The following is a 25,872-nucleotide window of genomic DNA, read 5'->3' on the forward strand; positions in this document are numbered from 1 at the left end:
TTCATTGGGCTGTGTCCAAAACCATACAGTTTTGATTACTGTAGCTTTGTTATATACTTTGAAGTGAGGATATTTGAGGCTTCCATCCTTGTTTGTCTTTCTCAAGATCGTTTGGGCCATTTGTCATCTTTTTTGATTTCATATGAATTTCAGGATCTTTTTCTACTTCTACAAAAATTCTATGGAAGTTTTAATAGGGATTGCTTTAAGTCTATAGATTGCTTTGGACAGTATGGACATTTTAACAATATTAAGTCTTCTTTTTTTTTAAAGACATTTATTCAGCGTCACGATCAGACTATTACATTTAGCAATCAACAGCATGGGTGCAAAAAAAAGAAAAAGAAAAAATCTACATTAAAACCCTTTGTTGGAATGCTTTACACTTTCCACAGAACAGAAACTAAAATAACCTGTTATACAATTAGTCACAAATACAGTCCTCGAGTTTTTTGCCCATACACATGAGTATTTGTCTAAATCATGTCTTCTTTGTAGCAGCTAGGCCCTACCACCACTGTGCTTGGCTAAGTTCACAAATCTGTGCTTGGCTGAGTTGTAACCTGTAGCTTCCCTGTCACTTCTCTGGCTCTCCTCTCCTGCTAAGCTTTGTTTTCTAATTAAAATCTTCTGCCACTGCCATAGCTACTGCTGCTACTGGAACTGCCATAGCCACCTTGGTTTCATGGTTTGGCAAAGTATTGTCCGCCACCACCATAGGGGCCAGAGCTTCTGCCTCCAAAGTTTCCTCCCTTCATGGGTCCAAAATTTGAAGACTGATTGTTGCAACTGCCAAAATCATTGTAGCTTCCACCACCTCCAAAATTACCTCTATCATTACCAAATCCATTATAGCAATCCCCACTGCCACCATATCCACCACCACCACGGCTGCCACCAAAGCCACCACGACCACTGAAATTTCCTCCACGACCAAAGTTGTCATTCCCACCGAAACCACCTCCACGACCACCACCAAAGTTTCCAGAACCACTTCGACCTCTTTGGCTGGATGAAGCACTAGCCATCTCTTGCTTTGATAGGGCTTCCCTAACTTCACAGTTGTGGCCATTCACAGTATGGTATTTCTGAATGACAATCTTATCCACGGAGTCATGGTCGTCAAAGGTTACAAAGGCAAAGCCCCTTTTCTTGCCACTGCTTCTGTCCGTCATGATTTCAATCACTTCAATTTTTCCATACTGTTCAAAATAATCTCTTAGGTGATGTTCTTCAGTGTCTTCTTTAATGCCACCAACGAATATTTTTTTCACAGTTAAGTGGGCACCTGGTCTTTGAGAATCTTCTCTTGAGACGGCTCTCTTTGGTTCCACAACTCTTCCATCCGCTTTGTGTGGCCTTGCATTCATGGCTGCATCCACCTCCTCCACAGTTGCATACGTGACGAACCCAAAGCCCCTGGAGCGCTTGGTGTTTGGATCTCTCATGACCACACAGTCTGTGAGCGTTCCTCATTGCTCAGAATGGCTCCTGAGGCTCTCATCGGTTGTTTCAAAACTCAACCCTCCAATGAAGAGCTTCCTCAGCTGTTCCGGCTCTTTAGGAGACTCTGACTTAGACATGATCGCGGGGAAAAGAGAGACTTTAACGATGCTGCTTCGGCGGCGTCCATGGGCCCAATATTAAGTCTTCTAACGTGTAAATATAAATGTCTTTCCATTTATTTGTGTCTTCTTCAATTTCAGTAATGTTTTGTAATTTTCAGTATACAGGTCTTTTGCCTCTTAAGTTTATTCTTTTTGATGCTCTTGTAAGTGGAATTGTTTTCTTTGGATTGTTCATTGTTACTATGTAGAAATATAGCTGATTTTTCAGTGTTGATTTTTGTATCCTGCAGCTTTGCTAAATTCATTTATTGGTTCTAATAGTTTTCTTGTGGAGTCTTTAGGTTTTCTACATATGAGATGATGTCATCTGTGAACAGAGGTAATTTTACTTGTTCTTTTGCAATTGGGATGCTTTAATTTCTTTTCCTTGCCTAATTACTCTGCCAAGAACTTCTAATACTAGGTTGAATAGAAGTAGTGAGAGTGGCCATCTGTGCCTTGTTCCTGATCTTAGAGGAAGAACTTTCCGTTTTTCCGCATTAAATTTGATAAAAGGTGAGGACTTTTCATCTATGACCTTTGTAATACTGAGGTAATTTCCTTCTATTCCTAGTTTGTTGAGTGGTGGTTTTGTAAAAAACAAAAAAGTCATGCAAGAGTGCTGAATTTTGTTAGCTGCTTTTTCCGCATCAGTTGGGGTGATCATGTGATTTTTGCCCTTCATTCTTGTCCATGTGGTATATTACATTTATTGATTTTGTATGGTGACTCATTCTTTCATCCCAAGGATGAATTTCACTTGGTCATGTTTTGTGTGTAATTCTTTTAATGTGCTATTTAATTTGGTTCACTAAGTTGTTGAGGATTTTTGTTTCAATATTCATCAAGCATATTGGTCTATAGTTTTCTTACAGTAATCTTTGTCTGGCTTTGGTATCACAGCATCATAAAATGAGTTTGAAATATTCCTTCCTGTCTTAGTCTGTTTGTGCTGCTATAACAAAATACAGCAGACTGGGTAATATATAAACAATTGAAATTTGTTTCTCATAGTACTGGCATCTGGTAAATCTGCGACCATGGTGTTAGCACATTTGGTGTCTGGTGAGGGCCCAGACTGTGCTTCCAAGATGGCAATTTGAACACTGTGTTCTCATGTTGTGAAAGGAACAGAAGGGAAAAGGGCCAAATCCTGTGTGAAACCTCTTTTATAAAGGCTTTAATTCTGTTTACAAAGTAAGAGCCCTCACGACCCTATTGTTTCATAAAGGCCCCACCTCTTAATACTACTGCATTGGAGATTAGGTTTCAACATTAATTTTGCAGGGGATGCAAACATTCAAATAATAACACCTGCTCAAGTTTTTAGAAGAGTTTGAGAAGGATTGGCAGTTATTCTTTTCTAAATGTTTGGTAGAGTTTTTCACTGAAGCCATCTGGTCCTGGTCTTTTCTTTATTGGGAGGTTGTTGAGTACTGATTCGATCTCCTTGCTAGATATAGGTCTGTTCAGATTTTCTGTTTCTTTATGATTGAGTTTTGATGTAGGTTATATGTTTATGTGAATTAATTCATTTTTAGGTTATCTAGTTTGTTGACATAATTATTCATAGTTATTTCTCATACTTTTTATTTTTGTGGCATCAATTGGAATCAATTTCACTTCTGATTTGAGTCTTTGCTATATTTTTCTTAGTTAATGGCTTATCAATTTTGTTGGTCTTTTTAAAAAACTCGTAGTTTAATTGATTTTTTTTTCTCTGTTGCTTTTCTAGTGTCTGTTTTGTTTATTTTTGCTCTAATCATTGCTATTACCTTCCTTTTGCTAATTTTGGGTTTTATTGGTACCTTTCTCCCCCTAGTTCCTTGAGGTATATAAAATATTTGATTGAGATTTTTCTTTTTTAATGTAGGTATTTACCACTATAAACTGCCTCTTAGTTCTGCTCTTGCTGCATCCCATAAGTATGTTGTGTTTTTATTTTCATTTGTCTCAATATTTTCTAGTTTTCCTTATGATTTCTTCTTTGACCCATTGTTTTTCTTTTTTTTCCCCATTGTTTTTTCAAGAGTATATTATTTAATTTCCATGTATTTGTTAATATTTTAGTTTTTCTACTGTTGATATCTAGTTTCATTTCATTGTGATCGGAAAAGATACTTGGTATGATTTCAGTCTTCTTAAATTTTTTAAGACTTGTTTTGAGGCCTAACACATGATCTAACCTAGAGAATATTCCGTGTATATGTGAGAAGAATGTGCATTCTTCTACTGTTTGGTGGAGCGTTCTGTATGTGCCTCTTAGGTTCTGTTGGGAATTGCACCTATTCCTTGTTGATTGTCTCTCTGGTTTTTCTATTCATTATTAAAGTTGGGTGTTGAAATTTTCTACTATTGTGTTACTATGTATTTCTCCTTTCAATTCTGTCAGTGTTAGCTTTGTATATTTGGGTGTTCTAGTAGGTGCCTATGTATTTTTTCTTCTTCTTTTTTGAGATGGTCTTGCTGCATTGCCCATGCTGGTCTTGAACTTCTGGGCTTAAATGATGTTCTACCTCAGCCTCTTGAGTAGCTGGGACTACAGTTACATGGTACTGCACGTGGCTAGGTGCCTATATCCTTATATTTATACAGACTTAAGTGTTAAGTTACCTGTGTCATTTCCCTTCTGGGATATTCTGGCCTATATCCTTATATTTATAAATGCTATATTTTCCTGGTGAATTGACACTTTTATCATCATATAATGTCCTTCTTTGCCTCTTGTAACAATTTTTTACTTAGTAAAAGTCTATTTTTTCTGATACAAGTATGGCCGCCTGCCTTCCTTTGGTTACCACTTGCATGGAATATTTTTGTCCACCTTTTTGCTCTTGACCTACATATTTTTATATCTAAGGTGAGACAGTGTATAGTTGCATTTTGCTTTTATATTCATTCAGCCACTCTCTGTCTTTTAACTGGAGAGTTTAATCCATTTGTGTTTAATTACAGATAGGGGAGGACTTACTATTGCCATTTTGTTCTTTGTTTTCTGCTTATCTTATAGCTATTATCTCTCTTCTCTTGTTGCCTTTATTTTTTGTTTCATTGATTTTTTTTATTGATGTACTTTGATTCTCTTCTTTTCTTTTGTGTAGTTCATTTATATACATGTACACCTACAAACATATTTATTTATCCTGGTTAGAATTCTTCAAGCTTCTTGAATTTGGATTTTTATTTCCTTTCCTCAAACTTGGGACATTATTTCTTCAAATTAACTCTGCTGCTTTTTCTCTTTCTGGAATTCCCCTAATACCTATGTTAATACACTTCATAGTATCCCATAAGTCCCTTAGGATCCCTTCACTTTTTTTAGTTCATTTTCCTCTTTATTCTTCAGGGTCGGTAATTCAAATGACCTGTCTTTAAGTTTGCTGATTCTTTCTTCTGCTTTATAAAGTCAGCTGTTGAACCCCTCTAATGAATTTTTTAATCCATTTATTGTATTCTTCTGTAGAATTTATTCGTTTCTTTTTTATAGTTTCTGTGTCTTTGTTGATTTCATTTTGTCATGAAGTTTTTTCCTTGATTTTGTTTAGTTGTTTATCTGTATTGTCTTGTCGATCATTGATTTTCTTTTAGACATTTTTATTGAATTCTTTTTCTGATGTTTCATAGATATCCATTTCTTTGGGTTTGGTTTCATGAGATTTATTTCATTCTATTGATTGTGCTATTTCCTTGTTTCTTCATATGCTTTATAAGTTCATTCTTATTTTTAGCTGAGTGTGTTTGAAAAAAAAAAAAAACCATATTTTCTAGCCTTTATGTGCTGGTTTCATAGAGGAGAAAACCTTTATCAATTAACCTGTGTAGAGATTTTAGAGGGCCTCTAAAACCATTTAGAGGGGATGTGTTTTCTCTGGGCTTTGTGTGTAATTTCCCAGTTAGAGAGATTTGCTGGTTTATTTTTCAGGAGCTTTTAATCTCTTGCTCCCTCTGGTATCTGTGGGTAGTTTTACAGGTTCTTGGTCTACAGCCGCAAGCTGCCCCACTCTCCCCTGAATCAAGTGAGACATTAGTCCCTTGAGTGGCCCTCTGAAAAGTTGGAACACCATATTCACATTCCACACTCTTCTCCCTCCCACCTTTGGTGGATTCACACTGAGCTGCACTGGCTTCTCTGTGGCACCATAGGACCTCTTTTGCTGCTGCAAACCATCTTACATTACCAGTTCCGTTAGTGCTCTGAGTGCTCTGAGGCAAGAGAAAAAAAAATCCTTCAAGAAACCCTCTGAAAAGCCAGTGTTGCCTGCATGTTCCACTCTTCTCCCCACTGCTCTCTCCCATCACCCCAAAGCTGCAAGCAGAGCTGAGCTGTGCCAGCTTGGGGAAGAGGTTATTGTGGATAAAGTGAAATGACTCTTCTTACCTTTCACTGCATTTCTTCTGGGCTTTGCACTTACCTGGAGTACTGCAACTTCTTAACTGGTTTCTGAAGTTCTCATAAAGATATTTTGATGTATTGATATATTACCCTTACCTTACTAAATGCGCTGAATGTTTCTTTTGATTTGTCTCCCCTCAACACCCCCATATTGCCCTTTCTTGAGTATAGTAGAACAGATCTGTGAATGCTTTATGTTATCCCCAGGCCACAATAGCTACCTTATGGTTGTTGTCATCCTTCTGAGTGAGTGTTTCTCCCTCCTCTTGCTCCCCATCTGCTCTTATTTCAGACAATTATGTAGCTTTTGGCTCAGCTTATGCTCTCAATTGTGGTCATTCTCCAAGCTGCAGATTGACCTTTCCTACTAGGACTTTCAAAATTTTGCCAACAGTTCCAATAACTGTTTGCTGCCAGGTTTATAGGTTCACTTAAAAAAAAATCTGTTTATGACTCAGGTGTTTTGATTTTTAGAGATGGTACCTATATGCAAGGTTATATTTTAGTTTCTATTGAATATGGTTTTGCCTGGTGCTTTTGATCATATAGTTATTAATTTATTTTCTGAAAAGATTTTCACATGTTCTGTAAATATACCTAAGTGCAGGTACTACCTAGAGTGAATTTTATAAATCTGTCTGTCTTTAAAAATGAACTGAGGTCCTCCAGGACAGAAATGAAGTCTTGTTCATCTTGGTTTCCTTAAACCTTGTGTAGTGGTTGGCATATACTTGGCTTATTTAGTAGAACTGCATTGAATAATAAATTGTTAGAACACTTTTCTATGATATAGTTCTTTACATAAATAAGAAATTACAGAAATCCATTTTTCCTTCTGTTAACACTCTTGTTTTAGGATCTCTTAAGTAGACAGATATTCATGATTTCTTTTTTATGTTGCTCTAAAAGATACATAGCCTAATTATGGAGCTTTTGGTAATCTTTTTGTCCCTGTGATTTTAAATAAATATAGGTGGTCAGTTATTCAGAACATGCCTTTGCAGTCAGTCCTTGATTCAAACTGTTTCTTACATTTTTTGTATGACTTTGGGCAAGTTACTTTATCTCCCTAAGTTTTTATTTCCTTATCTATAAAATAAGGATGGAATAATACCTCCTAGAGTCATTGGAAGGATTATTTGAGATAATACAAACATAACACTCTAAATGATATTAGATGGTATTATTAAAATAAACACAGAGATACATTCTGTATTACATTTTAAGCCTTTTGCTTATTAGCCATTAAAAGTTAACAAGTGGTAACTATTGTTATGTTGATAATTCTTTTTTTCATCTAATAAGTTGATTATATCTGATGCCTAATATCTTAATTAGAGACAAGAAGCTAATTAACCTCAGAAACTAAGTAGCAAATACAAGTATGGCTTATTGCTTTTCCATAGTTGAAAATCTTAGTCTAGTTGTGTTTAAAGTCCGAACCATTAACAGTTTTCAAGAGGGAAAAACTATGTGATAGGATCCCTCAAATGCATAATATTAATGATCACAGTATATGTCCCATAATCTTTTCTATTTTACTGGATACTTAATGTGGTTTCCAGGTTTGGCCATTTATGGACATTGTTGCCAAATGTACATATATGCTGGTACATATTATCACACATATTGTCTAGGATATTACCTAGGAGTAGGTTTAATCCACTGTAGGGTATGTATATATTGAACTTTAGTAAATAATATAAAACCCTGTGTTAAACAGTATACCGGGTACTAGTTAGGTTAGCTACTCTGTATCCTTGCTGGTGCTTAGTATTGTTAGGCTTGTTAAATTTTGCCAGTCTGAGGATTTATTTGCAATTACTGGACTACTCTGTGAGCACAGAGTAGTGCTTGGTGTGGGTTCTATTTTCATCCATTGTATAAATGTGTGTTCTTACATTATAATAAAATTTTTTGAGTTATCGCTTTGATTCATTCCCCTTCCATTTTGTCTTTTCTCTCTTTCTACAAATGTTGGACTTTCTGGATTGATTCTCTATCTTAATTCTTTTCTCTCCTTTTTTCATCATTCTTTTTGTTCTTTAAAATTTTTCTCAATTTCTTTTTAATTTATTTATGCTATATTCCTTTTTCTACTTATTTTTCTATATAGTCTACATTTATTCCCTTTTTACAGTATTCTAATGTTTTTTGGTTAAGTTCTATTCAAGAATAGGAAGAGGAAACATCTTATTTTGGGTTTTTTGAACATTTTTTAATCCCCACGCATGATTTTGTCTTCTCTAACTTGCTTTGCTTCTGTTTGTTTATCATAGTCTTGGTCTTTTATGAGAGGAGTTTTCCTCTGATGTCAAGTGGTTCTTGGCTGACTGATCATGCTTAAGCATATAGGACACTAAAAAGCTGGCTGGTAGTTCTGAGATCTTGGGGGAAGCCTGACAATTATAGGATGATGGTCTCTACTCTTAAGTCTGTTTAGTTGAGTTGATCAGATTTCCAGGAGTAGAATCTTTGATCTGTCAGGAAAGGTACAAGCCTCTGATAACCTCATGGTGAAGAGAAATGGAGGTATCAATTTCTTTAGTATTTAAATTTCGGGTACTTAAAACTTTCACTTAGTTTTCAAGATGATACCTCTGCTTGTATTCCCTCAGTTCACAATCTCTCTGTTTTATCCTGCCTAGAGAATAGAACTTAAGTCTTCTGCCATGGTGTAGAAGGGCTTACAATGAGGACAGGATTGGGGAGGGCAGGGGGAACATCCCTCTGCTTCTTAAACAGACTTTGAGTTAATCTTTCTATATCAGTTCCACCTTCCAGAGCTGTATCGGTTCCACTGTTCAGAAGATGGCTTCTTTAGAAGTTTAGTTAGGCAAATTGGATTTCTTCTTCACTTAAAATGATTTATTTGGCCTAGGAAATATCATTATGAGTTGACATAATTTAATACTTTTCCCCATAGTCCAAAATTAATAGCAAGATAGACAAAAGTCATAGTCTAACAAAGTTTTAGATGGAGATTATTTTAATGTTGTGTATAATTACGCTATCTCTTCCTTAGCCTTCCTTAGTTCATAGAATTAATCTAAATTTATTTTTTAGTATTTAATTAAATGCATCATCATATTCTTATTTCTGTTTTAACTTTTCTTCCAAGAGTATCTTATGATTGGATGAATGTATGAGATATTTATATTTCACCATTAGATTAGCTTTTTTGACTCTGGTAAACAACATACAAATATATATTTATGATAAATAAAACTGTTTTTGTATGTTGGTTTCTGGAAATACTTCTAACATTTTATTGTTAGCTTAGACAAGTGTGTTGTATATGTTTTGTTTTCTGTTTGTTAACACAAAACATCTGTTAACTTGGAGCTTTCCTTTGAGGAGATTGTTCCAAATCACTTTGGCCTCAAATTAGAATTAATTCTTGGTTTGTAAAAAGTAACATAAAATTCCAAAAGCTATTCTTTATATATTTTTCATCATTTTTATCTTCTAGACTGAATTTTTTGTCAGTATGATTCATTTACTGAAAAGTAGGAAAGATGGTATATTAAAGATTTTGTTTATTTTAAAAAGACATTAGAATTATATATTTGAAATTTGTTAAATGCATCTGGGCACAGCATTAAACAGCTTTTTAAAACAGGAAACCCAAAACCTGGAATCACTGGAGAAAGATGTTCTTTCTAGAAAGCAGTATTATGTACAACAGTAGCAGTTAAAAGACTTTCTTTTCTATTTGTTTACTATAGTACCACTTTGGAGAAAATAAATTTTCATCTTATTGAACTCTACCTAGGTGAGAGTTGGGCCTATACAGCTTCAAGTATGTTCGCCAAGCTATTAAGCAAGGGCAGAGTCAGATAATAAATACAGGAAAAGATGAAAAGAAAATTGTCCTATAAAAGTCAAAGGAAATGATTTAGCATCAACATTTTTTACAAATCAGTCCTCTGCATTCCACAGTTCAGCAGTTGTCACCAGGTCCACTTAATATGTCCCGCTTTCAATATATGTAAAGCTCTCAGCTTTCTCCTTTGAATTCAGAGACCTCATTCCCAGGACACAGTGGAAAGACCTTCTTTGCTTGCTGCTTCTCCCTGCTTTGCACTCTGTTGTCTTCCCACTCTATTTAACCAAGTGGTAAATATAAACTTATTCAGAGACATCCAGAAGAAAATTTCACAAACAGCTCCTCCTTGCCTCTCGTTAACTGTAAAGTAAATCAGTGCACAGATGTTCCTGTATAGCCAGTGTTGCCAGTTATTTATTCAGCCATCTTCCATGCATATCTGTTGAATATTTTTGCTGTTTTACTTTAGTATTGGTAACTCATTGTCTCATTCTCTGCAGGGACCTAAGCTAACGGAGAAAAAGAAGGGAACTACCATTCGTGCCTACTGTATATATTTAGCTTTGACTTGAATATCCTCATGTAATCCTCACAGCCATCTGGGGTAGGAGGATGTTATTCCTATTCTTTAGATGCAGAATCTTACAAATGATTTTCCCAAAGTCACCCAGCTAGGAAGTGGCAGATCCAGGATTTAAACTTACAACTGTCTGATGCCAAAGCCTAAGGTTTTCTCTTAAACATATAGGACCCACATTTGCCTGCCCCTGCCCAAACCCTATTTCAAGACTGCAGGAGAAGACTGCAAGGGTGCTTTTATTCTTGGACATAAGCAGTAGCTCTGAGATCTTATGTAAGCATAACTGTTGTGCTCCGAGATCTTACTAGGCAGTGAATTTCTTGGTTTTTATGGTGTGAGGGAGATGCTGGATTCATTGGTTTTGTGAATCACTTTTCAGAACCTTTCTATATAAGAGCAAGATTCTATATACATGGTTATTAAAATAATATGAAGGTGAACTTTTTAAAATTTAGCATTTTGTGTGTTTGTATTGACCTGTTTTATGTTTATGTCTTTACCATTGGGGTTGCTGAGGGACTAGGAACTTTATTGTGAACCACCTAATACTTGACAGTAAAGTACCAGTAAAGACAGTTAAGTATTTTGTTAACTATTTGTTGAATAAATGACAATATGCGAGCAGTAAACTTCAAGAATTCTTTCTTCTTCCTTAGATTTGGAATCTTCCCCTTTATCGCTCTTCTTATGTAGAATAGACACATCCATTCCCACCTTTCTCAAAGATTTTCTGTCCTCTTTTTCCTTTTCTAATCCCACAAAGCACATTATGCCTTTCAGATAAAGAAAGTGGAGAAGTCTCTGATAGTCTGTGCTGTGGTGCTGTTCCTAGGTAACTTCCCAAGTAAAAGAGTAGTTCAGAGTAGGCCAGGAAATCTTGTAAGTTCTCTTAGTAAAATACAATGTAATTTTTCTTTAAAAAGATCAATTACAATTCCAAAATGGAAATTCTTTTTTTCCCCCCTTTGAGGCAAAGTTTTAATCAAACCATGTTATAAGTTATTTTAGTTATCTCATCATCTTCCTTAAGACTGAAAGTTTGATTGGATTGGAAGCCTGGAGCTGAAGTACAGGCAGAGGAGGAACTGGAAATTGTGGGTAGGATCTCCTGAAGTCACTAGCTGAGAAAGAGAAAAGGACAAATAGGGTTTTTTGCACAGCTCCTTACAGGTAGCTAGGCCTCTTCTTGGATGAATTAGGAGTGTCCATTGGAAAGAAGCAGGAAGTTAACTCTAGACTTCCACCCTTCAGTGAAACCATTCCCAATGCCACCATCTTCCCTTCATGCTTTGTGCCCCCATACTTCTCAGATTTCAGAAGGCTATTGAGTACTAAGTGACTGACACCATTGCTTGAATCTGGAACTGCCCACTGTAAAATCATAAGTCCCAGCAGGAGTAAAATGGTCTGAGCCCTCATTGAAATGTCTTTGATACAACTGAATTATAAAGGGGCTTAATGCTATGTGTGTTTATCTTTGTAAGAGTCTTATAAAAGCTATGAAGTTGCTTTCCATGTTGCAGATAATGTATATTAGAAAAAAGGAAATTATGAAAGCAGTATGTTTAACTGAAAAACTTTTTATGTTTAACTTTGGTGTGGAAATTTCACCTTCCTAATTTTTTAGGCTTTATAATAAAAATTTAGTTGGGAGAAATGTGTCTTTAACATTAGAGGAAAATGGAAAACAGGAAAGTGTAATTATATGGATGGTTCACTTAAGTGTAAATCAAAATTTGGTTGTTACTAAAGGATGGATAAATTATATGTTAGAAGGGCCAATATGGATAGTAGGTTGGATTCTAGATAAAATCGTTATTAAGGTCTAATTTGAACCATAGAAACAGACCTGCCTCTGGCCATTATTTTAAAAAATATTTTATTTCCTTTCCATATTTTATTTCCACATTAAGATGTTTGTAACACCTGTCCATTTGAAATATAACCTATACCAGAAGAATTTTGTGGTTATAACAAGGTTGTAGTCCCATTTAACACTTTACTTAAACAGCATTTACTTTAGTATTTTAGTTCATCCGTGTCCTGTGTATTTTTAACAATGAAATTAAATATATACTTTGTGACTTGTTTAGTTTTTAATTAGTCTCACTTGGGGTTACCTTCAGGAGACCATGACACTAGCAGCTCTTGTTGCCTTGAATTCCTACAAGGACACTGAATGGCAATCACGCCAAATTGGATCCATTTCTGAGGTTTGCTGCAGGAAGAAAAAAACTGAAATTATCGTAAAAATAAACCATTCTTCAGTTGTTAGAACACATCATCAGAACATAAAATTGAAAACAGAATTTCTATAGTCCAATAGCTTATGACTTTTGTGCCATAAATATTGTAAACATTTCTTGTACAGACCTAACCAGCAGAGAAAATAATGACTGTTTAAAAAGGAAATAGTAAATACTTGGCCTGTGGCCACAGGTAGCAAAAGTGTGTTACTGTGCCATCCTGCCCGGCATGACTCATGTTTCTGGAGTCAGCTCTACTGTAAGTGATTGCTGACATCATATTCTGGTTAGCCCTAAATGGAGCTTTCCTATTAAAAGACATGACTGCTGAGGTCTAAAGTACATTGACTATTCTTACTGATCAACTTGAAGAAAAAATGTTAGTATAGAAATAACATCTGTTATGGAGTTGACCAATTGAATATTGATTATGTTTTAATAGGGTATGAGGTTTATTTTCTCTCATTTTTCCCACAGGCATAATAAAGTGGTTTAAAAAGATAAACAAATTCTTCCTTTTAGGGCAGGCATGCTTTTGACTAGTTGTTCCTAGTTATTGTAGATTCATTCTTTGTGTTCAAATGTTTAATTTTATATATTCCAGACAATTCAGAGATTAGCCACAGCTTATTTAAGCAAAGAAGACACACACAAAACAAAGCATAGTTTTTTTTTTTCTGTCAGAAAGAATTCAGTTGCTTACTTTTCTTAAAAACATCTTTCCCATTTCATTGAGGCAGATTTGGAAGTCAAACCAGAAACTTCAGGCTCTACTACGATGGCAAGCACTTTGTTGGGGAGAAACGCTTTGAGTCCATCCACGATCTGGTGACTGATGGCTTGATTACTCTCTATATTGAAACCAAGGCAGCAGAATACATTGCCAAGATGACGATAAACCCAATTTATGAGCACATAGGATACACAACCTTAAACAGAGAGCCAGCATACAAAAAACATATGCCAGTCCTGAAAGAGACACATGATGAGAGAGATTCTACAGGCCAGGATGGGGTGTCAGAGAAAAGGGTAAGCTACTATGAAACCACACTTTGTCTTTTTCTGTTTGGGGTTCTTTTAAGAAAGCCATTATTGCCAGAAGAGATGGATTTCTCCACAGTGCTTTGGAAAGTATCTGCATTTTTCTTAATGTCTAGTTTCTGTGGTCCTGAGCTTTGTGTATAACTAATTCTTGTTCTAATAAAATATGTTGGGTATATTTTTATACTCCTGGTTGTTTTCTATTTTATCAGTTTCACCATTTTAAAAATATGTTGGAAAAATGGCCCCTAGTAAAAAACAATTCAGAGGATTGATAACAGAGGCATAACTCCTGGTCAAGAAAAGATAGCTACTATTACATAAGTAATTGAGGGGTTGCATTATCTGTCAAAATTACTTTTTTCTTCCTTAAAGACAATTCAGTTTATAAATAGTTGTGGTCTTAGCAAGATTTTATATATGTGTATGTATATGCACACATTTTGGGAGTTAATCATTCTTGAGTAGGAAGAGGATTTATCTCTTTATAATCTGTTAAGTAATTGAATGAGGGAGATTTACTTTCCTTGAATTATAAAAGACAATTTAAGTTTTTTACTTGTCATATTTTAATTGTGATATGTTTCAGGTCAACATAAAAAGTTTTAACTTCTTAGCATTAAGATTATTTTACTTTTGAAAATTGTCCCCAGCCTCCTCCTTACCCCCAAGAGAAAAGTAAGAGGTTTTCCTGATGTTTTATATTCTGTGACATTTAGTTGGGGGCATCTTACGTATTATAAATGAAACTGTGTTAATTCATTTTTATGTTTTTAAGAATCTTCAATTGCTAAATCAAAGAAATGCAGTAGGTTTTGAGCTTGAATTCTATCACCAAATAGATCTGTGTGCAAGTTATAATAACTGATTTGTCTGTGCTTTTGATTGTCTTATTTGTAAAATTATAATAATGGTCAAGTTGAGGTGAGGAGTGAGTGAGATAGCTAGTGTAAAATGCTACATTGGCACTTGGCACATGTAGACACTCAATATAAGCTTGGTAGTAATGTTATTATATAGCAGCCATCTTACCTCAAGGCAGCATCCTCAAATAACTTCCCATTACCTTAGAGTATTTAGGCACAAAATGAAAATAAGAAAGTTTGTGTCCAGCTCAAATTTTATTTTTTGGCAGATCTTAACATTGGCATTTTGCAGCTACAGAGAAACCAACATTTAAAATTATAAACTGTAGAAAATGTATAAAAATTTATATATTCATATATGCTAGGAACCACAGATCTTGTTTGGAAGTAGCCAGAAGTTAAAATCCTAAATGCCTGCTTTATTTAATATTGTTCTTTTCATGGTCTACTTCCCATTTTCTCACTATTGGTTTATTTTCCATCTATGGCATTTTTCAGTAATGCTTGTATTTGAATATCTGATACAGACATTCTGTTCTTTGCAGATGTGCTAGAACATTCTAAGTCAGCATTTGTGAAATGTTTAAAAATGTGTACATGTGAGTCTTTCAAAGTTGATTAGCCTAATGGTAACCTTTGCTAATGCAATCTATACATACTTTCCAACACCAATGGACTTTAGCTAAAGACACTTAGCTGTTTAACATTAGGCAAGTCATTTGACTTCACCAGGCCTTGGTTGTCCCCCCATCAAAGTGGAAGTGATATTCACAGAGATAGTAAGCTGAGGTGGATACCTGGAAGACCCTTGTAGCTCCTGGAGTCATGATTCCCTGTGTATTCTAGCAACTTTCTATACTGAATTACCTGGATTCTTTTGTGCTGGTGGACAGTGATAGCTACTAAGACTGAAATTGCTGGCACTGGGAAGTACCTCTCTGTGGCAGTACATAATTAAGAATCATTTAAAAAATTACTCTTTGCTTTAAACCGCATGCATCTTAAATCTAGCTGGCTTAAAATCTACTCACTCAAAAATAGATTTATTTTATTTACAGGTGTCATCCAACAGGACAGGGTTGATGACCTGTTCAACAGCTTGAAACATTGATTCCCTGTCACAATGGATGACATTTGTAAGTAAAGACAATCATGTTTAACTGATTTAAAGTATCTATTGACACAAGTATGGTTGAATACATATTTAATGGGCACTTAATAGCTAAAACCCCACTTGTCCATGAGTTCTTTACTTCAGAGGCCAAAAGTGTTGGGTTTGCAGGAATTAGCATGCTGTTGTGGAAAGATACTAGTGTTAGAATTAAGAGCTATGTTCTAGTTCTACTACAAGAATGATTTTTGTGTGTCAAAGCTTCACTTTTCTAAGACTGTATTTTCCTAGCTTTATGGGAGGGCTTTGGACTAGGTGGTCTCCAAGATGTGGTTTTTCTATCCTGTGATCCTTTAAGGAGCATAGGTATTGCAGAAGAAAGACAGCATGGTACCAAAAGGAATACCTGATGGAGTCCTGAGAGGTGAGGTCTGTTTTTAGCCTACAACTAATATGCCTTTGGGACAATCACCTAACCAGTCTGGACTTCAGTTTCTTCATGTAAGATAAGTCGTTTTCTACAAAACATTAATTTCACAGGATTTTAATAAATACTGCAAAAAGGGTTCTGTGCTCAAATAGGTTTGGTGAAAATGAAGTTTTTTAAAAAGTCTGATTCTTTCTATAGGCCTTTTCTGTGTTGTTCATGACCTAATGCGATTATGAGTCTCTAAGAGTGTGCTCGTACTTATTTGATCACCCTGCCATTATTAAGAACATTTTTGATAAATAATGTTTCATGAAACCCACTTCGGGAAATTTTGAGCCAGGTAATCTCTTAAGGTCTTTCTTTGCTTTAAAATAGAAAGAGGAGAATTCCAAGTGTTTTTATTTGTTTGTTGCAGTCCTAAAGGTGTAAGTTGTACATCTGAGCTTTTGGGAAAGGCTGGCAGGATAATTTCATGGCCATGAAGGTTTTTACCATGAGGAGTGAATCTTGAAGATTATTACTTGTCCCTAGGATCTGGTAGCCTGTTGTGAGGGAAAAATATCTTTTTCCAAGTGATAGCTATGTCATTTTTCTCATGAATAGTTTAAGTTGCTTCCTCAGCTTGAAATATCAATTGGAAATTTAATAAACATTTTAAAACATTGAAATAGATAAAACTATTTAATCATGAAATTGCAGCATGTTGAGAAGCCAGAAACCCTTCTACAATGGCTTAATTTAGCAGCCCAGACTGGCCAAGAGCCCAACTATTATTAGTTACTTCTTTCTGTTTATCTTGGAACTGTATTTGAATAGTTTGGTATTCCAAGTAGTGAATACAATGTTTGCTTCAACAGATACTGGACCAATGGCTGAATGCAATAGTTTTTGTGATAATCTTACATTTAATAATATAATTTTAGTTCCCCCAAACCATGCTTTCAAAATGTCTCATATAATTGTTAATAATATAAACTGTCAAACAAATGATATAATTTGCATTTCAGAAGCCATACTGTGAGCCAGAACTCTGAATCTAGGCAGAATGTCCTTACTTTGGGATTTTGTTGTCTAAGATCTAAACCTGTCCCACGTGTAAGGATGCCTGAGATCTCAAGGGTGTACAAAATGAATTTTTTTATTTTGTGGAACTCTGGCACACTAAATAACCTATATGTGTCTGTGTGTGTATTTTTTCTTCCCCTCCAAGTTTAGAATGGATGCCATGCTTGACACATTGTCATATCTATCTATCTATCTATCTATCTATCTATCTATCTATCTATATCTATTTTTGAGACAGAGTTCACTGTGTCGCCAGGCTGGAGTGCAGTGGCACAATCTCAGCTTATTGCAATCTCTGCCTCCTGGGTTCAAGCGATTCTCCTGCCTCAGCCTCCCAAGTGGTTGGGATTACAGGCATGTGCCACTACACCCAGCTAATTTTTGTATTTTTAGCAGAGAAGGGGTTCCATCATGTTGGCATGATGGTCATCAAGACCTGACCTCATGATCCGCCCACCTTGACCTCCCAAAGTGCTGGGATTACAAGTGTGAACCACTATGCCCAGTCATATTAATTTATTTTTAAGGAATTTCTTTAACATTTAAGTTTCATTTTTGAAGAATTCTTTTGGATCACCAGATTGTGTATTGTATTGAAAATCCTTGTGAAATTTTGAGTTGAAATGTAATGGGTTGCCAAAAACTGCCATAACGACTTGAATTCTTTGGATATCTCCACAAAAGGATAGGAGACTTTGTTCCCAGAATAGCAAAAGGGGCGTGGTCAGTCTGCTTTGTTAATTGACTTAGTCTCTCACAAAGCAAGTCTTCTAAATGTTTTTCCTTTGCTTAAAATATATACATAGGCTGTTATCTGTATCCATGTAATCTCATTGTAGAAGTCAGCAGTAAGGTGATACTTAATCATGAATAAAAGTAACAACACCAGAGGAGTGCTTGGCACAAAGAAGTTTGTAGAAAACAGTTGATTTCTTGATTTTGTGCCTCCCCAGTCTTTTGGGACTTTTTTGTCGTTCCATGTTCATGCTCAAGCTGTGCTCCTTTTTTTGTTCTTCTCCCTCTTAGCCCTGCCTTTTAAAATCCACTTCTCAGTCTCCCCTACATTTACATGCCCAAGTCTCCAATGTGGCTTGTTCAAAGTTAAGATCAGTTGTTCTGGGGTTAACAGGCTCTTAGAGATTGCCAGTTGTGCCCAGGGTCACTGATTTGCATTAAAAAGCCAGTTTAGTAATTTAGGAGAAAGACTACAACTTTTGCACAGAACTTCTCATAGTATCCTCTATAAACAGCCTCTGTAAGAAATCAAGTAAAGTTTAAAAAAAAAAAAAAAAAAAAGCTTACAGGGTCAGTATATATTGGTCTGTATGGTCTTGAACAAGTCCTTAACCTCCCTAAGTCTTAAGTTGCCCCATTCTCTAAAATGGGGATTATGGATACCATTATTACACTGTTGGGCAGCAGCATTGCAAAGAATTTTTAATGTGGCCTTCCTAGTAAATGTAAAGCATTGCATGAAAATTACTGCTTTCTGGGATCAGAGCAGTCCCCAACCAGGTGCCCATTCCTGGGTCTTAGTACTATCCCCCAGCTTTTGCTAGGAACAGCATGTTCAGATTTCTCTTAAAGATCCATCTTTTGAGTGCTTGAACTGCCCTTTAAGTTCACAAGATTGTTATCATATCTTAGGAGCAAAAGTCTCCTAATTGCGTTATCAAGAAAGCAGAGTTTCTCTTTTAATCATATGGTGATAGCGCTGTTTCTAATCAGGAAACATATGCCTTTGTCCAATAATTCTCTAATGACTTTTAAGACCAAAATATATTCTTTTCCTGTGGTATTTGCATTTTAGTATAGACCAGCATTTTAACTGTCCTTTCCCCGAATGTAAGACAAGTCAAGTTTTCTGCTTCTATGCCTGTCAGTGAACTCTTATTAAACCTGCTTTCCATGTTGAGCCTATGACTATCTTTCCGATTTTCTTCAAGTCTGTTTTCTTGACTTGAGCTGGGCAAACCCTCTCCTTCTTTGCCTTTAATATCTTTACATTTCATTTTCTAAATAGTCTTTCATGAGCCATCTATACAAACAATTTCTTCTTGATATTCAGAAGTTATGTTGGACCCTTTTTTGTTTGAGACAGGGTCTCACTTTATCACCCAAACTGGAGTGCGGTGGTGGCGCAAACATGGCTCACTGCAGCCTTAACCTCCTGGGCTCAAGGGATCCTCCTGCCTTAGCCTCCCAAATAACTGGGACTCAGGCTGTGCACCACAATACCTGGCTAATTTTTATATTTTTATAGAGATGAGGTTTCTCCATGTTGCCCAAGCTGGTCTCAAACTCTTGAGCTCAAGTATTCTATCTACCTCAGCCTCCCCAAGTGCTGGGATTACAGATGTAAGTCATAGCACCCAGCCTTATGCTGGAATTTAAACAAGTTAAGAGCAAGGCAGGAAAATTATCGCCATTTCTTCTTCAGTTTCCTGAACTAACTTACCTCCTATCAAAATTAATTGCACTTAATTCAACATTTATTGTATGCCTCCTATTTGCAAGGAAACAGGCTAGGCTCTGGAAGAAATAAAAGATGTTTAAGATCTAAGCCCTGTCTCAAAGAACTTAAATTTTAATATTTCCTTATTTCTACCTATTTAATAACAGGCATCTTGAAAGCAGGAGACAAGTTGCCTTTATTATCTGTATATTATCACAGGCATTAAATAAATATTAAGATGGACTCACTTTGAGTTTGCTGTTATCATAGCCCAGCAGATCACAGAAAACACTTGTAGATAAGAAAACTGACTTTTCAGAATCATGAATAAAAAATTAACAAGATTCTAGTATTCTACCCCAGTTTCAAGGCTTTTGTCCTTCAGTATTGTTTCATTTGTGACTCGACACCTAGAGTTTTATATAAACAGTTGTTGACTGACTAAATAAAGGACTTTTTAAAAACAAGTTCAGCCAAATCCAAGGCCCTAATAGAAATCAGTCCTGAGATGGAGAAAGAAAAACACAGTCATTCGATTTGATTTGCTACTATCTATTTTTCCCTTAAAGAATTCAGAATCCTTAGAATGTCCTTGGGAGGTGGAGAGGGTCATTCTTCATTCTGTGATTAAAGCATCTGAGGTAGAAAACAGTTGTCTTTTGTGACATGAAATAGTTTGTGAGGGTGGTGGCTAGATGCTCCTCTTTAGGGACATGTTCAAAGCAGCCAAGATGCTAAGTGGCCAAGCTCATGGCTGTCAATTGTGTATTGGGACCATTTACACCTAACCAGAGAATTCCATGCTGTAATGATTAAAGAAAGCTCAAATGAGGCCCAGGAAATTATTTGTGTGAATCTCATCCATCCTTTCATCTTATCACCCGGAGAAGAGATGAGTGGGTAATTGAAGGCCATTAAGGAAAACCAGATGGAAACAGGAAAATGGAAGATAAACATCAGTTCCCCAGTTCCAAAGAACCAGGCCAACAGAAGACCAAATTGTAATGTTCCAAGCCAGCTGCAGTTTTGGAAGGTTTCTTTATGTGGGCCAGCTAAACAAATAAAATCACTTAAATTACTGAATTTGAGGGTTAGGAAAGAAAGCTATTAGAAATTCTTTCGCAACTGCTACTTCAAAGTCTTTATTTTGGTGGGGAAATAATCATTGTGGCAAAATCTTCATCCATCTAACTTTTCAAAACAGAAATCAACTCTGGTAGCTTGTAGAAGAGTAACACTATTTGGGGTACAAAACAGGATGAGACTATCAAGCAGTTGCTCTGGTCTTGGCCACCTTGCTCACACACTATCTTTGTTGGCAGTTCTAAAAGAATCTGCTTTCCAGTTGTAAATCCTCATATTAGGGCACATGCCCAGTGCTCTGGATCTCTAATTATCATCTTATGCTTTTTTGCTCCATCATATTTTCCTTTTTTATCTGGAGTCATTTCTCCTTTCTCTGAGTAATTATACCTCTTAGAGACTGGAAAACAATAGCCATGCCTCTAAGCCTTTACTTATGAAAACAATTATTTGTATATAGCCTCATAAATTAGTCCCTAACTCTTTGGGAGCTTCTTTCAAGTTACTACAACTGGTTAAAAATACTTAAACAAAGATATTATATCGCAGTAACTGGATTCTTTCAACAGGAAATTATAGGCAACTATGATGGCTACTTATCTTATCCTTGTCTTTATGTCCCTTTTAAAGTATGCTGCGTTATTTTCACTGTGGTTTGTCAGTAACTTGAAGGAATCAGCCCTATTATCCTCCATTTTGTTAGCTTCTAACTCCATTCAGTGAAAATTCACTAAATGGTGTAGGTTTGTTGATGGCTTTATTTACATTCTTAGATTTTACATCTCATCCAGTGTAAACATTTTCCTTGATAATATCTACATTATTGCATCTTGTACTTATTTACTAACAATGTTTAGTAAAAGGTCATCTTTTCTGTAAAATTTCCTTCCAAGAACAGGGGCTTCTATGCAAGCTGCATATTGTTTGACACCTTCTTAAGAGATTTACACCCCTCTTCCTTTCACCCACTCAACAGGCCGGGATCTCTGTTCTGGGTGTAGTTTGCTTATTCACTTTAGAATGGCTTTGGGCTGCTGCCTAAATTCAGAGTGAGAAAAAAACCTTAGTCTTCATTCCTTGAGAAAGTTCAGTTTTTCTTTATAATGTGGAAACTACAAATGAGCCTATATCTCCATGTTTCCAAGAATTCTTAAAAAGTTAACTTTTTAAGGTTAATTTATATATAGTAAAATGTGCAAAGCTCTGTGTACAGTTTGATGAGTTTTAACAACTATATGCATCTGTATAACCAACCCTACAATCAATATATAGAAACTCCAGAAAGTTCTCTGATGCCCTCTTGTAGAAAATCTTACCCCTACCCCTGTTCCCAGGGACTTCTATTAGGACAAGAAAAACTTTACATTGTTGACATAACAGGTGACATCCTATTTTTAGTTTCTTATATTTGAAGTGCTCCTTTCTTTGTTTTCACTCTTTTTTATTTGTTATAAGCATATCATCTAATTATCTTTAAATATCTACCTTCCTTAACTCCAATTTTGGAATATAAAATTTCTCAGGTTATTTTTCTTAGGGAAATATGAGCAACAAAGGAATTAGAGGTGTATAGTAGTCATTACAAGGCAGTATAACTTGTCGAAGGTTTTAGTCGTGTACTTCGGCAGTCTTCACCCTTTTTTTTTTTTTTTTTTTAAGAAGGAGTCTGACTCTTGTCACCAGGCTGAAGTGCAGTGGCGCGATCTCAGCTCACTGCAGCCTCCACCTCCTGGGTTCAAGCAATTCTCCTGCCTCAGCCTCCTTAGCAGCTGGGACTACAGACACGTGCCACCATGCCCAGCTAATTTTCTGTATTTTTTCCAAATATTAAAGAAATACAAGTTATTTATTAAAAAATTTGAAAGACATGAAAATAAAAGAAGGGGGCTTACAGCTCCACCATTCGAAGACAACTTTAACATTTTAATGAGTTTCCTTTTAGTCTTTCTTCCTATACATGGATTATTGTAAACTTTTATATATGTTTTGTTTGTTTGTTTGTTTGTTTTTTGAGACGGAGTTTTGCTCTTATTACCGAGGCTGGAATGCAATGGCGTGATCTCGGCTCACCGCAACCTCCGCCTCCTGGGTTCAGGCAATTCTCCTCCCTCAGCCTCCTCAGTAGCTGGGATTACAGGCACGCGCCACCATGCCCAGCTAATTTTTTGTATTTTTAGTAGAGACGGGGTTTTACCATGTTGACCAGGATGGTCTCGATCTCTTGATCTCGTGATCCACCTGCCTTGGCCTCCCAAAGTGCTGGTTTGTTTTTGTTTTTGAGACAGAGTCTCTGTTGCCAGGCTGGGGTGCAGTGGCACAATCTCAGCTCACTGCAACCTCCACCTCCTGGGTTCAAGTGATCCTCCTGCCTCAGCCTCCCAAGTAACTGGGACTACAGGCATGTGCCACCACACCTGGGTAATTTTTCATATTTTTAATAGAGACAGGGTTTTACCATCTTGGCCAAGTTGGTCTCAATCTCTTCACCTTGTGATATACCTGCCTCGGCCTCCCAAAGTGCTGGGATTACAGGCATGAGCCATTGTGCCTGGCCAACTTTTATATTTTAAGTAACCCATGTTTATTGCTTACAAAAATAATAAAACGATGAGAAACAATAAGAATATAAAAATTACCCCAGATTATACCATTGACAGATAATATAACTAATAATATCCTGCTGTTTATCCTTCCAGAGTTGGGGGCAAGGAATGTTTCTTCTATATTTCTAAATTACTTTGTAATTTGCTTTATTGACCATTAGGCTATGAACAATCTTTCCATGTGAGAGTATGTGTGTGTGTGTGTGTGTGTGTGTGTGTACATACATATATATATATTTCTGCCTTATGTTTTAAATGCCTATGTAATACTATATAATGTTCCTTTGTGTTTATATGCAGAAATTTAGTGAGTTCCTTAATGTTTTTTTAATTTATTCATTCTTGCAATATTCATTGTGTAATGAACAAGACCATCATGGCTCTGTTCATGAAGTTAAATTTTGTTGTTCACACTCAGAATACAAAAAAAGAAATTTTAAGATTATTTGCACCATTTTTAAAGATGAGGAAACTGGAGTAGAGAGAGAGAAACTCTTTGAGCCAGGACGTTTTGTTCTTTAGTGATTGGTAACCAGTACTCTTTTTCCCTGTGCTGTCTGTGTTTTCATAATAAATCTTCTTTAAGCAATTTTTTTTTTTGAGATAGAGTTTTGTTCTTGTTGCCCAGGCTGGAGTTCAGTGGCACAATTTTGGCTCACCACAACCTCCACCTCCCAGGTTCAAGTGATTCTCCTGCCTCAGCCTCCCAAGTAGCTAGGATTACAGGCATGTACCACTACGCCCAGCTAATTTTGTATTTTAGTAGAGATGGGGTTTCTCCATGTTTGTCAGGCTGGTGTTGAACCCCTGACCTCAGATGATCTGCCTGCCTTGGCCTCCCAAAGGGACTATAGGCATGAGCCACCAGACTTTTTTTTTTTTTTTTTGATATGGAGTCTCACTCTGTCACCTGTGATGGAGTGCAGTTTGGCGTGATCTCGGGTCACTGCAACCTCCACCTCCTGGGTTCAAGTGATTCTCATGCCTCAGCCTCCCAAGTAGCTGGGACTACATGTGTGCGCCACCACGCGCAGCTAATTTTTTGTATTTTTAATAGAGATGGAGTTTCATCACATTTCCCAGGCTGGTCTCAAACTCCTGAGTTCAAATGATCCACCAGCCTTGACCTCCCAAAGTGCTAGGATTACAGGCGTGAGCCACTGAGCCCAGCCCTTAAGTAATCTTTAAAAAAAAAGAAGAAGAAGAAGTAAAAAAGTGCTGGGTTAGTTCTGGTTAGGATTAGGTCATAGTCATTTTAGCAGTCTTTGTAAGTTTAGAATTTTGTTTGCTCTTGCAAAATGGCATTTTCATTTGTTTCCAGAATATTTAATGCTCTAAAAGTCAGCATTTATTTATAAATAAGGATAACTCATAAAAATTTAAATTTATAAATTAATTTCCTTCGGGGATAATTAAAAACATGTTCAAATTGTTTTTCTTAGAACAGTCTGTATCTTCAAAATTATAAAACTTCTACATGAGAGAAACATTTTTCTGAATTTGCTGAATGTAGAAAGTTTGTACATTAGCTTCATATGTAACCATAGTCAGGCTGGTCTACACTTTAGAGTTGTCCAGTTCTAAATTAACAAAGTATTTTGAGAGGAAAGGATTTCCATAATTTCCATCTGTGGTGTGCACAGAGGGGCTTAGTTGGAATTGTTACTTAAACCAGATCTATTTTGCTATCTTGTGGCTGTAACATTCTAATTACCACGTATTTCAATGTGAATAATGAATTCCCTTTGTCCCCTTACAGACAAAGCCCCACAAACTGCCTTGCCCTAACTAATGGATATGAAAATGCCTTTGTTTGGAAGCAGTGTTACTGCAAGATGATGGGTTTTTTCTGTTTTACTTTTAAAAATCATACTGACATTGATTATAAATGTTTTTAATATTACTTTGCTTTTGATTTCACACAAAAATATTTTAAACTTTTAAGCTAATTTATTTTTCTTTAGAACAAGGTACTTAAATAGTAATGGATCTTTCACATTTGATCTGTTATTAAAAAGAATTTCTGTAATCCTGTATGCTAAGTGTTGGTCATAGCTTGGAGTGATCCACATTATCTGGTTGTTTTCCTGCTATTCTTTTCCTCCCTTAATTTATTAACTTTTTAAGATTTGTTTTTATGAAGATCCACCTTTACACTTTAAATAGAAATACTTTAAAAGGAGCTTTGATTATTAGGTGTTATGTCCTATTTATCCAGCAATTCCCTCACACACAGAAAAACAACCAAATTTTTAATGGAGCATCTACTCCATCCTACTCCGTCACTTTAACTGGTGATTTTTGCTTTAAGTGTATCTTAAAAACTTGTTTGGACCTCAGTAGTAAAATGAAGGATTCAGCTTCATAGATGACCACAAGGTCCCTTCTAGCTGCCAAAATTTTCTACCCATATTTTTTTTTTGGTTAATCCTTAAGAGGTTTTTCCAATTGAAGATTCTGAACTTCTGAGAACTTATTCCAAGAGGTAGAATAGGCTGAACACATACAGGTTTAAGTATAGACATGGTTAATTAAGTCTGCTGTTAATGAAGATTATAAATCT

General features: G+C 36.0%; 1 protein-coding gene and 1 pseudogene across 22 annotated transcripts in view; one reads left to right on the top strand and one right to left on the bottom strand.

The window, feature by feature from the left end:
• The window catches only part of CHN1 (chimerin 1), a 204,949-nt gene that overhangs the window by 113,191 nt on the left and 65,886 nt on the right, over positions 1 to 25,872 (top strand). For 16 of the 22 annotated variants that reach the window (XM_078327356.1, XM_078327360.1, XM_078327366.1 and 13 more), the window contains one exon: positions 13,396 to 13,684. The exons of 2 other annotated variants lie outside the window; for them this stretch is intronic. In XM_078327356.1, the coding sequence (XP_078183482.1) occupies positions 13,396 to 13,684 (289 nt within the window). Of the gene's footprint in view, positions 1 to 13,395; positions 13,685 to 15,620; positions 15,699 to 25,872 lie in introns of those variants that run through there. 4 more of the 22 variants (XM_078327368.1, XM_054257509.2, XM_078327369.1 and 1 more) reach the window with 2 other exon arrangements.
• On the bottom strand, positions 669 to 1,637 carry LOC100414880 (heterogeneous nuclear ribonucleoprotein A1-like; annotated as a pseudogene).

This window comes from Callithrix jacchus, chromosome 6 (genome assembly GCF_049354715.1).
Source record: "Callithrix jacchus isolate 240 chromosome 6, calJac240_pri, whole genome shotgun sequence".
NCBI classification, from domain to species: domain Eukaryota; kingdom Metazoa; phylum Chordata; class Mammalia; order Primates; family Cebidae; genus Callithrix; species Callithrix jacchus.